Source organism: Malus sylvestris, chromosome 17 (genome assembly GCF_916048215.2).
Source record: "Malus sylvestris chromosome 17, drMalSylv7.2, whole genome shotgun sequence".
NCBI classification, from domain to species: Eukaryota; Viridiplantae; Streptophyta; class Magnoliopsida; order Rosales; family Rosaceae; genus Malus; species Malus sylvestris.
Window position 1 is genome coordinate 2,260,045 of NC_062276.1, and position 13,795 is coordinate 2,273,839.

General features: G+C 34.1%; 1 protein-coding gene across 2 annotated transcripts; it reads right to left on the reverse strand.

The window, feature by feature from the left end:
- Nucleotides 1-7,768: 7,768 nt before the first annotated feature.
- Nucleotides 7,769-11,988, reverse strand: LOC126610532 (glycosyltransferase BC10-like). 2 transcript variants are annotated; one of them, XM_050278617.1, is made up of 11 exons: nt 11,363-11,987; nt 11,134-11,247; nt 10,553-10,653; nt 10,352-10,423; nt 9,991-10,072; nt 9,772-9,852; nt 9,342-9,380; nt 9,077-9,142; nt 8,816-8,965; nt 8,260-8,388; nt 7,769-8,162 (listed from the first exon to the last, which is right to left on the reverse strand). In XM_050278617.1, exons 1-11 carry the CDS (start codon nt 11,600-11,602, stop codon nt 8,130-8,132), a joined length of 1,107 nt encoding a protein of 368 aa, XP_050134574.1. In that variant the 5' UTR covers nt 11,603-11,987; the 3' UTR covers nt 7,769-8,129. The 2 variants fall into 2 exon arrangements, with proteins under 2 accessions (XP_050134574.1, XP_050134575.1); XM_050278618.1 differs by lacking the exon at nt 10,352-10,423 and having other exon boundaries at nt 11,363-11,988.
- Between the last annotated feature and the right edge of the window lie 1,807 nt (nt 11,989-13,795).

Sequence of the window (13,795 nt, forward strand, 5' to 3'; positions counted from 1 at the left end):
TTTATGTGATATTTTTTAGTGGGATTTTCCTAGATTATCCATAAGAGCCTCCTAATTTTGAGAAAATTTTAGTATCCTTGCAAGTTGCAAGAAACTCAAACTTATCCAAAGTTATTTGGTTAATACTCCCCCTCAAACAGAATTGGGATCTCCCAAGTTGTGTTTGCAGTAATGAATTAATGAGTTATCACGCTAATGATGAGTAGTTGAAACTGATATGAGCTTTGTCTGCTGCTTTTGTCACTTGTAACTTCTGTGAACATTACTGGTATACTACATGTTATTACGTAAACGGAGAAAGTTTTATTTTTCAATTGTTTCTTCACTTGTATAATGACATGTAATGTACCACTCCGTATTTGCACACTTAAAAATCTCTTCTTAATTTTGGAAAAAAAAAAATTCAGTGTACAAGGAGCACGGTTTGGCACACTAAACCATAATACAATTGATTAGAAACTTTAAAAAAAAAATTCAACGAATTTTGTTATGACACTTAATGTACCGAAATGTGTTCCTAACATATTGAAAATAATCGATCTCGGTATGCATTGAATTAAAAAGTGACAAATGTAACATCAATCAATGCCATAATTAGTGTCTTCTTTTATGGATTTAACGGTTTATCCTCCAAGAATTTGCTTCACATCAATTTCTTGGCGTAAATATTTATTTTATTTTAATATAAGTCCATATTTCATCCTTAATTTGTCTTTAAATTGCCATCAAAGAGGAAAAAAAACATAATATACTGTCTTTAAACCGTTTGTGTGTAACGATCTAGTGGCAAAATGGGGTCAAAGTTTCTAGAAACATAACGACAATGTAACTGTAACGATCGAAAACATAAATAATATGATTTAATGTAATTGAATACGCTCGGCATTCATTCCATATATATGCATATTTGATTATTTTCTGTTTTTCCATGATTGAGGAACACTATTTTTTTTTTTCCATGATTGAGGAACACTTTGAGGACAACAACTGTGACCCTCAACTAGATAAGAAGATTATATAAAAATTGTAGCATGCCTGAATCTAATTGGAGCTTGCAGTGGTGGAGGGGTACTAGATCGGAAAAGAAAGAGCTTCAAGTTGTAAGATATCTAAAGAAATTGTCGCTAGAATTGAGATCTCGTTCAAAGAGAAAGATATCAAATATCTGGAGTTTCATTTTGTCACAGTGTCGTGTATTTTAATTTCTTGGTATAAATTATTTTGAGGGCGGATCTGTGGCATTCTTTTTTTACACAACTTTGGATACGTGTTTTTGTGAGACCTACTCCGTAATGAATTTTAACAATTCGACTCTCTATCTTTTAGAACATCATTCATAAATCATCCTTGCAAAAAAATTAGACAAATCCAAAATCATTAAGACATTCACTTATTGTGAATAAAATGGACGAATACGGTTCTACAAATAAACTTTAAACCCTTAATCGAACTGTCATATGGTTTCATATACGAGTCATTTTTGGTAGACATGATCTTTGAGGGAAGATCAAAAGGACAGACGATTCGGATCGTTGAAATGAAGTGGGCCCCACAAAAGCATATGTGAAAACTTGTTAACAAAAAATGGTATCATGAATTGGATCCCATTATATTGTTATTTAATCAACTTTTTTCGAGAAGATATTTAGGGCTGGTTTTGTATTGCTGTGCTTTGAAAAAAAACTACTTCTGCTGTGATGTGATAATAAGCAACTATGAAATAAAGCAGCAGAGTGTTTGGTAAACTTTTTTGTAAAAGTGCTTTTGAAAAAAAAAATCATTATTATAGTGTTTAATAAACTTTTATGTAAAACAGATGTGAAAAAAGTTGGGTTTTGCAGCTTTGTGTTTTTGGCTTTTTTTTCAAAGCTGGGTTTTGCGCGGTATTATTATTTTACTCGTGTAATAGAGTTTAGGGTTTAGGATTTAACCATTGTCTATATAACTCTCATCCACATTAATTATAACACGTAAACTAACAACACTACATAATTGTGCAACCAGTCTAGTCAAGAATATATCAAATTCAATCTTTACGAATCTCTCTTAAACCACAAGCCTCCGGCAGAAACAAAAAGAAAATCTTAAGCACCCTTTTTAGGTAATTATATATTTAGAATTCTTGACTTCCAAGTTCCAAACCCTAATTAAGCATCGAGATCTATTGCTTGACTGTCGCTTGCAAACAAATGGTAATCAAATTTCGAACGAAGATCTCCATGAAAAAAACGAGAAGAGTATATCATGGTATGATAATGCTGAGAGAATTTTGCATGTAAAGTGTTAAGGGAACAACGAGAATACGTGCCTTGTAGAACTTTTGTGGAAACTGGAAAATATTCTTCATTGTTTTTGCTTTTAGTTTTGTCCTGGGTTATACTTTATATACTTTTACATTTTGTGCTTTTGCGGTGCTGTATGGCTGGAAATATGAAGTTGAGATTCTTTTCGGATACGTGTAGAGGACATCGAAATTTAGGCCATTTAAGATAGAGAGAAAGAGATCATAGCCGTTTAAGTTTTTGAGTTTTATGAAGTGGATAGTAAGATCGATGGGCTAATGGAGGCCTTATGATTAAAATTATGTGGTCTAGATCTTTAGGTCCTTGGGGTTCCGGACACAAATATCCAGAATGAATCTCAATCCGGAAACTTGGAGTTTAATTTGTCTTGGGTTGTACTGTCTATACATTCACATTTTGTGCTTTTGGCATGATGCATGGTTGGAAACGTGGAGTTTAGGTTATCTCTGGATTTATGTGTCCGGAGCTTAAGGACTTCAAATATGGGTCCTTCAAGAGAAAGAAAGAGATTCAAGCCGTTCAATTTTTTCGGTTTTTTGAGGTGGGCAATAAGATGAACTAATAGATATCATGCATAAGTTTAAATTTAAGTAGTTCAGATCTATTAGTCTTCCAAATCCAAACATAGATGTGAAGTGAATCTCAATCCAATGGACCCAGCATATACTAGAAGATGTGATTACGCTCTAGAGTTAGCAATATACTAAACATTTGGATTCCTTTTGTTTTTCTTCTTCTCCTTTTTTCCATTTACGTTGAAAGGTAGGTTTCGAATTTTAAACCTAGCTTTCTATGCATCACCGATTGCTCTATTTACCCTCACCACTAGGCTAAGACTAAACCCAATTATGAGCTAAATGCTATTTTTTAGGTTTTATTCCTCCCCCAAACCCAACCCATGCTAAATGTGTGAGCTAAAAGTTAAAAGCCAAACAAAAGCCAAATTTCCCCCAGGGTTGGTTTGGTATTGCTATGCTTTGAAAAAAAGCTACTTCTGTTGTGCTGTGAGAGTAAGCAGCTGTGAAATAAAACATCAGAGTGTTTGGTATATTTTTTTGTAAAAATGCTTTTGAAAAAAAAAGGGCAGTATTATAGTGTTTGATAAACTTTTATGTAAAACAGATGTGAAAAAAAACCGGTTTTTCAAAGCTAGGTTTTGCAGCTTCTTGTTTTTGGCTTTTTTCACCCAAAACTATAAAAAGAAGCTGAAGCTGAATGTTTACCAAACACAAAAAAGCTCCTAGCTTTTTTCAGAATCGCCTCAATACCAAACCAGGGCTTAGCCCAGAAAATGGTGTGAGCACCACCAACGAGACCCCACCCACATTGGCCTGTCTCCCTGGATTTATTGAATCCAACGGCTGAGATCGAATATAATCAAATTTAACGGTAAAAAAAGATCTAACGACCCACATTTAAATCCAACGGCTAAAATAATTAAAAAAATTTATTTAACTCAAAATTCATCCAAATTTAGTGATTTTTCAATATTTATCGGAATTTAAATATTTTTAGGTTAAAATGTTCATAAAATTAAATTATGAGTGTACATAATTTTTTTTTACTTTAAAAGAAAAAATTAGCCTAAATTTATTCTTTAATAATCTTGGGTAAAAAATTTAAGCCAGAATGATTGGAGCAGAAAAGCTGTTTTTGGGTTAAAACCTAAATTTTCTGGGCTCACTCCTAAATTTTCCATTGATTTTTTTTTCTGTTTTACTTTTTTTTCTTGAAACTTAAGCATATTTACATAGTTTTTTCTCTTACACTTAAATTGCACACAACTCACAACTTTTTTTTAGCACTCGTTACAAACATAAATCGGCAATTATGTACCTACTTTAATTGCATGTTTACTTATTAGGAATGAATTTGAAAAAAATAAATATTATTATTTTTCACATCATATTATGTACTCGACCCACAAACCACTAATGACATGTTTACGTGAGGGTAATCGGAATAAAGAAAGGGAATTGAATTCCTATTATGGAGTATTCCGATGTTTACTAAATATTAAGAAATCAAAAAAGTGGTGGAGCCCACACAAAACAAGGAATCCAATTCCTGAAATTGGAGGAACCGGATTCCCTAGTTTTGTATTTGAATTCCTTGAGGGCAAGGGAATTGGGAATGCATCTTTTATTCCAATTATGCCCTCACTTGTTTCTTATTATCCCAACATTGCCCATCATTTGACACCCATTATGTCATTTTTAATAAATAAATAAATTTATTATATAAATTTAATTAAGAATTTAATTAATTAGTATGAAAATAATTTATTTATGTAAGGGCAATTTAGTCATCAACTTAGTTTTCATTCCGATTGAAGTGAATTAGTAAACAACTTATATGGACTCAACATCATTATTGTCATCTTTTAATAAATAAATAAAACCTATTTATACATGCTTATATAGATGAATTTTATTATATAAATTTAATTAAGAATTTAATTTAATTAAGTAGTATGAAAATAATTTATTTATGTAAGGGCAATATAGTAATCAACCTAGTTTTCATTCCGATTGAAATGAATTAGTAAACAATTTATATGGACTCAACATCATTCCTACTCCGATTCCTGATAGTTTTAGTAAACAACTTCAACATGAATCTCATTCTGATTTCACTCATTTCAATTCCTCATCAATCCAATTCCCCTCAATTCAATTCCTCTCAATTTGATTACGGATTAGTAAACACGCAGTAAATGAAAAGACAAGTGAGTTCCACACTAAATTTAACTATGACACATCGAAAAAAAATTAAGTATAAAATAACTAAGAAGGTTTCCATTTCAAAATTTACGATGCACCAGAATTTTAAACAGTTAAATTATTTGGACTTTTCGAAAAAAATAAAACGGTGAAAAATCTTGGGCCTCTTTAGCTTTTCTCCGAATAAAAGTACAACCTTCGCTCAATTTTTCTTTTCCGATTCTTTTGATAGTGCCTGCCTTTATCTCGTCATCTCTTTATTTTGTTTTCACAAAATTAAAATTAAAAAGTAAAAATATTCTTACCGAAAGCGCGTGAGCCGCCCTTCTATTCAGTTCCGATGGAGGCCAACCGCCCCATATTGCCACGTGTAAACATCTTAGGCGGTAGCTCAACCGACCCTAGGCTCCTATATGGTTGATTGGTGCCACGTGGATGTCTAGACTCTTCCACCGTGGACGAACTTCCTGAGCAAGTATTTTGATGTTGGAGAAGCTACGTCGTTTTTGGAGAATCTGGAATTTCTGGTAGGACCACCGACAGTCTCCCAGGTAAATGGTCTGGTTTGGTAAACGCACTTTTGGAAATAATTATTCCATATTCCATTCCGTCTATTATCCAATAAGCAATAGTTACGTATAGCGTCTACTCCCATCTCTCATTGGAAGGTTAGAGAGAGTTGTGGACTATTCTTATCCTTGCCATTAGTTTCGAGTCGAATTTTAACTTTCTTCGTGATATTATAACATATTGGTTAACATGTGAAGTTTAATAATCTTATGATACGCATGTCTAAGTGTTTGGTTTGATTTTTTCCATGCGAAGAGGCATACGACAATACATAGTGTTTTATACATGAAAAAAGTTTAAAAATTAAGAATTGATAGAAATGGGGTGAAATGCAAACTTCCTTGTATATTAAGGAGATATAGGAAAATCAATAGATATTAACAATATTCAACAATTTTGCCATAATTCATTGCAAATTTCAAACTTTTGAACTTTTTAAGAAAATTTTCGCTAATTTCGACTAAATTTGAATGAGTTACTCATTGCATATTTCCATAATTTCATTCGTATACAACTAATACCAATATCGATTTATCTATCGATATTCCCATCTAAATCGTTATTTTGAACACTGCATACAACTTATAAGATAAATACCTTCTTTTGGCTCTCAACACCTAACTTCTCCATATAAACAAGCTTAGGCTGGTTTGAATGTTTTTAAAATGATTGAAAATGACGTCTAGAGAAAATCTTTTTGGGTTCTAAAAACACTTGGAAAGCTTTCGGCAAAAAACATCAATTATATGCTTATTTCAGGAAACACTTTAGGATTTACTTGCCTGTATTACTAAAGTTGGTTTAAAAAACATCTTCAATAAAAGTGTTTTCCGCTATTTTAAAAGTACTTCCAAACAAATTATATAATTAAACAATTTCATCTACTTTTTGCATAGGTGTCAGTCGTTACTAGTCGAAAATGGGGAAGCAAAGAGGCAGATTGTTTGCTCTCCTATTTGGGTGTCATTTCCATCCCCTCCTATTTTTTGCGGTCACGGTTAAGCCACATCAACATTTTATATTAAATTTTTTTATAGAGATAATAAGACAAAAAACAATAAGAATATAAAATATTGATGTGATTTAAGCGTACCGCACAAATAAAAGGAAATAGGAAAGGCATCCAAACAGGAGGGCAGACAATCTGCCTCTGGGAAGCAATGCCCCAGCTTATCCGTTGTCATATATATATAGGAAATCTTTAAGGAAAGGGATCCCCATTTTTTTATAAAAATGAGGATTAGTTGTGGGGTTCACATTACATTGAACTTTAACGAACCGAACCGTCTATTTTTCAAGTTGCACCTCATAGATCATCCTTACAAAATATTAGCCAAATCGGAAATGTTTAAGACATCTAATTGGGTTCAAAGAAATGAACGAATACTTTGTTATATAAGAAACAATGAAATTTTATCTTGATAATTAAATAGGCAAATGGTTTCGGATTAAATTGAATTTTTGCAAGAATGATCTATGAATCGAGACTTATAAAATAGACGGTTCGGATCGTTGAAGTTCGATGTGAAGTGAGCCCCACACCTAATCCCCATTTTTTGAAAAAAATGGGGATCCCTTTGCATAAAGGGCCTGTATATATATATATATATATAAAGTAGTGATTAAAGTTTAATAAATTAAAGCAGTGGATTCTGAAGATTTGATATGAAAAGAGGCGGTCAAAACTGATTAGTCGACACCGACCAGGTTCAACAAACTTATCTTTGCCGTCTCAGTCAAACCAATTATCTCTCTATCCGTCTGCTGGTTTGGTTGGCAGACAACTAATTAACACGTATCCAATTAACGGAGGGCAGAGGCAAAAGTTCGTGGCAATGGGGCAGGTAAACAGGATTAAGAATTATACAAATGAGACTTAGCGGTGCCTCAAATCCATACTCATCGTCATTTTAACTTTTTCACATCATGTGTTTGCCGTTTGAACTATTAGTTTGAGACATCGCCACTTTAAGCTGTCTCGGTCTCATGTACAACAGTACAAGTCATTCTCGGACAAAGGAAAACTAGTGAGACATATCAAACACTTGCCCTTTCAATGAAAATAAAGTTATTCGGCTTAACCGAGTACAATGACTCCACGGTGGCTCCGCAACTGCAGGGCTGCAGAGGCGGAACATCATGGTGGATTGTATTGGAGAATATCCAAGGAAATTGAAACAAAGACTAAACCCTGAATATTAACCATTACATCTGAAATAGGGAGAGTTGTAGTTCCTACTTAACAAAAGAATGAACTGGTTTCTTTTTGTTGATTCTATTCAATGTGATTCTTATTTTCCCTTTTTATTGTGTACGATAGACGTTTCCTTGACCCTCGCAAAACGGAGAGTCTTGTAGGCATGGGGACGTCCATTTTTTTGTTCTAAAAAGAATACATACCACAGTAAACACCCTCACCCCCACAAAATTTACACCACCTTCTCCTTTTATTCCTCTCATTGCAAATCTAGTTAATATTCCTAGTATATCCACTACCCGTTGAGCGGAAAATAAACTTAAGCACGGTTATACTTTAATCATTGCTCCTGTTAAGTTCCAGTGCAGTCTGTAAAATCGAAAACATAATCATGTTGATGAGGATGAGTATTGGCAAAGGTCGAAGAAAACCAACATGATCACTACCACTTAATTCTGAAACGTACCGTGTTAAGAAGCCTGAGAGCAGCAGGACGGGTAAATTTTCGAGCAAAAAGAAAGCACTGAGATGGTTTTCCCTTGCTGCTACACCATTCTCTCCGGTATTCAGTCTCGTAGTAGACATTATCTATCTCCTGAACATAAATCCGTCAAATCAGCTGCAAAGCTACTATGAAATTCAAATGACAATCGGGAAAAATCTCAACGGATATCAAAGATGTGCATACATTTAGACCATTGCATGAATTTAATGGTCCCAAAACTTGTGAAAGAATGAGAAACATTTGGATTCCGTTAGTCTCATATAATTTCTAGTGAAAAATTAGTGAATGCACAGGTTATAAACTTTGTCGGACAACCATGTCCTTTCCGTCAACTTGACTGTATTATTTTCCTGCCATTAAGCCAGTAGTAGAATAACTTTGTGCCTGATAACTACCGCTAAACGTTTCTTAATGACTTGGATGGTTTAACATAATGGTTAGGAATTAGATCCGTCATTGTGTCGTTTATCCAACCTTTACTATGTAAATGCTAATGAACAAGAAAAACAGATATTACCTTTATAGATTTAATAAGCATGGGAGTAGCATCTGAAAATTTGTAAGTCAAAGGGTGCCATCCACGGCGTTCACGGTTTCTAGAGGATGATAAATCCCATGACGTGTGTGTCAGCGATCTATGTGTGAGTTCTCCCTCAAGGCCTTGTTGCTGAAATTCAAAATATCGCTTTCTTAGAGAGCCAAACTATTATGGCGATGAAAGAGCTACCATCACCGATTTTTTATCTCTCCAAAAGAAAGAGTGAGAAATTTATCTTACAGCCAGTAATGTCTGAACATAATGCTCGTCCGGGATACAATTGTGCTGCTTGGATGTATCAGCAGGCTGCATAATTGCATAAATTATCAGAATACAAAATCAAACTTCATCTCTTGAAAGCAGTGTCTGCAAATTTACATTAGAATTTTTGGTATTTCAAGAAGTGACTCGAGTGAGTATTGGTGCCGTACTGCTTTGACCAGGAAGCAGATGTGGTAGTTGAATTAAAAGTTTAATTGTTTCCAAGATGAATAAGAGTACTTACAATGGGACGATTCCGCCAAAACTCAGGTAGCGATTTTGTCTGCATATTTCCACACATAGAACATGTCAAAGACGAGAAGAAAAAAACAAACAAAAGCATCAATGTTTAAAAGGAACAACTTGATAAGATTACAAAGAAAAGAAAAATAGGGTAATGTGTCAATTGGTAATGCAGAAAGCCAACACGGAGTAAAGCTTTCATGTCCATTAGGAACACTCGTGTAGGTGACTTTATTTGAACTTCTCTTTTAGAATGGAAAGTTTAACAATATATACCGACTTTTCTAGTTGATAAAAAGCAGTCATCGTTCTATGATATTTATATTCAATAATCATATATATGGATTATCTCACAATGATACCATGGTTACGGGAATAACCAAAAAAGCTGTAACTGTAAATGGTCATACAACAATTAAAAGACGAAGTACCTTGCAATGCAATTGAAACATAGGAAAGACTCTATCGTCTTTCACTACGACCTCTGCATGCTTCCTGGTCAAGACAACCCACTGCAGTGGGAAAAATAAAACGATAAAAATAAGATGAACTGTAGGAAACTTGCATAACAGAAATAAGCACTTATTAGGTTTTCTATTTAGTGTTGCACTGAAATTCAAGAGGCAATTAATCCATCATACGATCTGTACCTGTGATCCTTTTCTCCAGTTATGAACAGGAATAACAGGATGCATTTTTGGATTGTAGCGGCCCTCTTTCGTATCAGCAAAGCTGCTCCCAAAAGTTAAAAGTTAAATACGCTTTCAAAACTTTCCGTCATAAGTAAGATACAAACAGACAGAATCGTACAAATCTTTAGGTGATAACAAAAAATGATTCATTACAAAATAGATTCACATTGAGATGCAGCTCACTTATAATATATATACACTCTGAAGATGAAACCCAAGTTTCAATTATATAGAATGCAGATACCGACTGAGAACCACAGACCACAGAAAAGCGATTCTTTCAAACATACATACTACATATTTGACTTGGTTTATTCACCTGTCTACAAAACTGGTTCTCGTTGACATGATGTAGTCATATATATAGCTGAAATTGTAAAGGGGAATGCAGCTGAAAAGAGATCAAGTAACTGAAATATTGTTAGACGATAAAAAATCACAATATTTATGAAAAGAAACTAGCAGACCAAAATTTATGTGACCGCAACCTAGGGGGAAAAAACGTCAAGACAATCTTCACCTATCAGAAACAAAGGCAAAGCGTTGATTAAGAGGATCCTCGAGTGCATGTCTTAGTAATATGCGCTCTGCCTCAATCATGCTTGCTTCTCCCCAATCTACCTGGTATGGAATGAAATAAATATAACAATCGCAATAAACGTCACGAAAAAAGAAATCACCTCATTTCACATTGCTCATAAACTCATACCTATCTAATCTCAATCCCTGTAATTTATCAGTTATTCGATAAGAAGCCAAGAAACAAATTCACACGTTTCCGGCATACAACAAGCATGGTTAGGACTCTGCTTCTGGAAGAACTAAAGACACTATAAGCGCTTTTGGGTCATAGAAGCACTTCCAGCCTTCCAGGAGAGGTGCTTCTACTGAGGCACTTCCAAGTGCTTTTTCAAGCACTTCCACTTGGAGTTTCAATTAAAATTTCAAGCGTTTCTAATAAAAGTGCCTTTAGAAAAGCAATTATGATACACACGACATTGTATCTAACAAAAGCGCTTCTAGAAAAAGTGCTTATGGTACATATGACATTGCATTTCCAAATTACGAATTCAAGTTAGGAAATAGAATAGTAACTCCCACCTGTATACTATCATTGACTTGACGATCCAAGAAAAAAACCGATCTTGTGGTGGCCTTGTTGAACAGAAACCCCGGCCTTGAGTGAACATAAATCGAAAACCTACTCTCCCCTCCCTGTAACCAAAAACAAAAACAACAAAAGCTCCATCTTTAATACAAAATGCCAAACTAATTACACTCCTAATCACGCAATTAGATTCAAAAAACAAGTAGTTAATAAATTAAGTACCTGAAAGAAAACATCCCAAAGAATGTCCAACGGAATGCGATTGCGAGCGATGAACAAGAAGGCGATCTTGGGCCGTTGATTTTGCTGAGAATTTCGCAACGAAGCGAGCGTCATAATCCGACTGTACTGAGTGTGCATCAGCAGCACCAACGTCCCGAAGCAGATCCCCACCAAAATCAAAGTGAACAGCTTCCTCTTCCATTTGTGCTGCGCTTTCTGCGGACCCGCCTTCCGCTTCATTAATCACTTAACTAATAAGCTGCCTTTGCATCAAGCACCTTCTCAGCTCCCAAAAAAGCTTCAGAAGTAGCTCAAGCTCTCATCTTTCGTTCTTCCACGTGAAACCCAGAATCCAGATCCGCTTCCTTCAAGCTCTGGATTCTGGGATTTCGTAGCGGTGAAGGACTATCAACTTAATTAAGCTAAATCAAGCTGCTTAATGCTTAAAGCTCGTAGCTTTGGAGATAAGTCTTGAGACCCAGAAGACGTAGAAGTAGAGATTAAGCTGAATTAAGAGAGTGAACGGGATTTCAGCGTTCGCAAGTGGAAGGTGGGACTTCCATTTTTGTGATATTCTTTCTTGGTACGAAGGTCGTTGTCGTAAAGTTGGGACGTGTTAATGTTAGTTGACAGAGTTGCGTGTGATGTGGGGATAGAAGAGCAACCCTTTATCGTGCCTTTTTCTTTTGTTTGATTTGCCAAAGATTGTGTTTTCTCCTTTTTCTCTTTTGCCTAAATTGTGGATTACTGGTTTAGCAATATCTCGTCTTTACTTGATTATCTTGTTATGAGAATTACTTCATTAGTTACATGTGCGAGAACTATTTCATTGAAAATTATGTCTGAGTTCCTGTGTGATTAGTCGGTTTGGTGAAATTCTCGTCCTTACTTAGTTGCATGTTCGAGAAATCTTGTTGTTTGCCAAAAATAAAAACGCTTTTTAGTCAAAATGGTCGAGATTGTCATAACTTCTCTTTAAAATTTAAAATCGATAGAAGTGATCTTTTAGTTCGGTTCTTCCGTGTAAAATTTTCGTTAAATTGAAGAAATAATTAGTTCAAGTTAAGGGGTTGATTTTGACAAAATAAAAACTGTATCTGAATTCAGATACTACTTCACCAAACCATTAAGTTAATACGATATAAGCATTATAATAAGCAACATATTATTGAACCAAAATAATTATAGTATAAGTTAAAACATGAGTCAAATATGAATATGCTGCAAGCGATAGCAAGGCAACGGTTGCGAGTCGGTGACAACGATTTTTAAGCCACTTTTAGGCTCCACTTTACAAAAAAAAGTCTTACTTTCTTGTAGCCTAATTTAGTATCGAATTTGTCATTCATGAGATTCGAACTTAAAACCTCTTATTTTTAAGCGAAAATGAATATCACCAGATCGTAATACTGAATGACTAATTACGTAGTGAAGATTTGAACTTAATATTTCTTTCGTATTATTATTTTTTTCTAACAACATCAAACGATGATACAAATTAAGTGTCGTTTTCGATTAAGAAATGAGATTACTTTTGTTTACATTATCCATGAAAATATACAAAAAATAAAATAAAATAATTTAAGGTGAGGGGAAATGCAATTATATTATTAGGGTCTGTGTTAAAGGAATATTGACTAGTGAGACTGTGAAAGAAACATAACACTACCAACCAAAAGTTGTTAGTTTCAGTAATGATTTATATGGTGAGACTTCATCATATACATTGGTAATGGAAGAATATTTTTGCCATCATTCTTAAGTAATGGTGATGTTTACTTAAAATCTCTCACTTCTAAGCGACGAGGAATACCACTAGATTATAGTACTGAGTGTCAAAAAATGGATTTTGTAAATGTAAGCAACTAACCTGCTAAATAATAGTTTATTCTTTTTCTTGATAAGATAATAAAATAAAGGTATATTTGTCGATTTGCTCCCTAAACTTGTATAGAACTGTTAATTTACCCCTTGAATCCTTAATAGTACATTGTTAGCAGAAGCCAATGTCTCAGGGTCCCAGGTACTCATTCTGACTGAAACAAGGGGTGGGTCTTTACCAACTTAAAATAGCTTATTACCTTTTTTACTTTTTATAAATAATCAATTGTCTAAATTTTAAAATTTTCATTATTTTTTATTTATTTTGATCCGAGGACAATTGTATGTGAGTAAAAAGAATGAAAAATTGGATGAATGAAAAATTTAAAATCTTAACGCTAGGGGCGGTGAATTGGTTATTTATAAAATTTTAGGCGGATAATCGGCTAAAGTTAAAGTTCAGGAGAAAAATTGGCTAATTATAAAAGTTAAGAGGTAATCTGCTAAAATTAAAGTTTATGGAGAAATTGACATCTAAAATAAAAAATAAAACCATTCAAATTACAGATTACGTGGTCCTTTTTGTTGCCTTCGACGCTTATTTCCACGAGC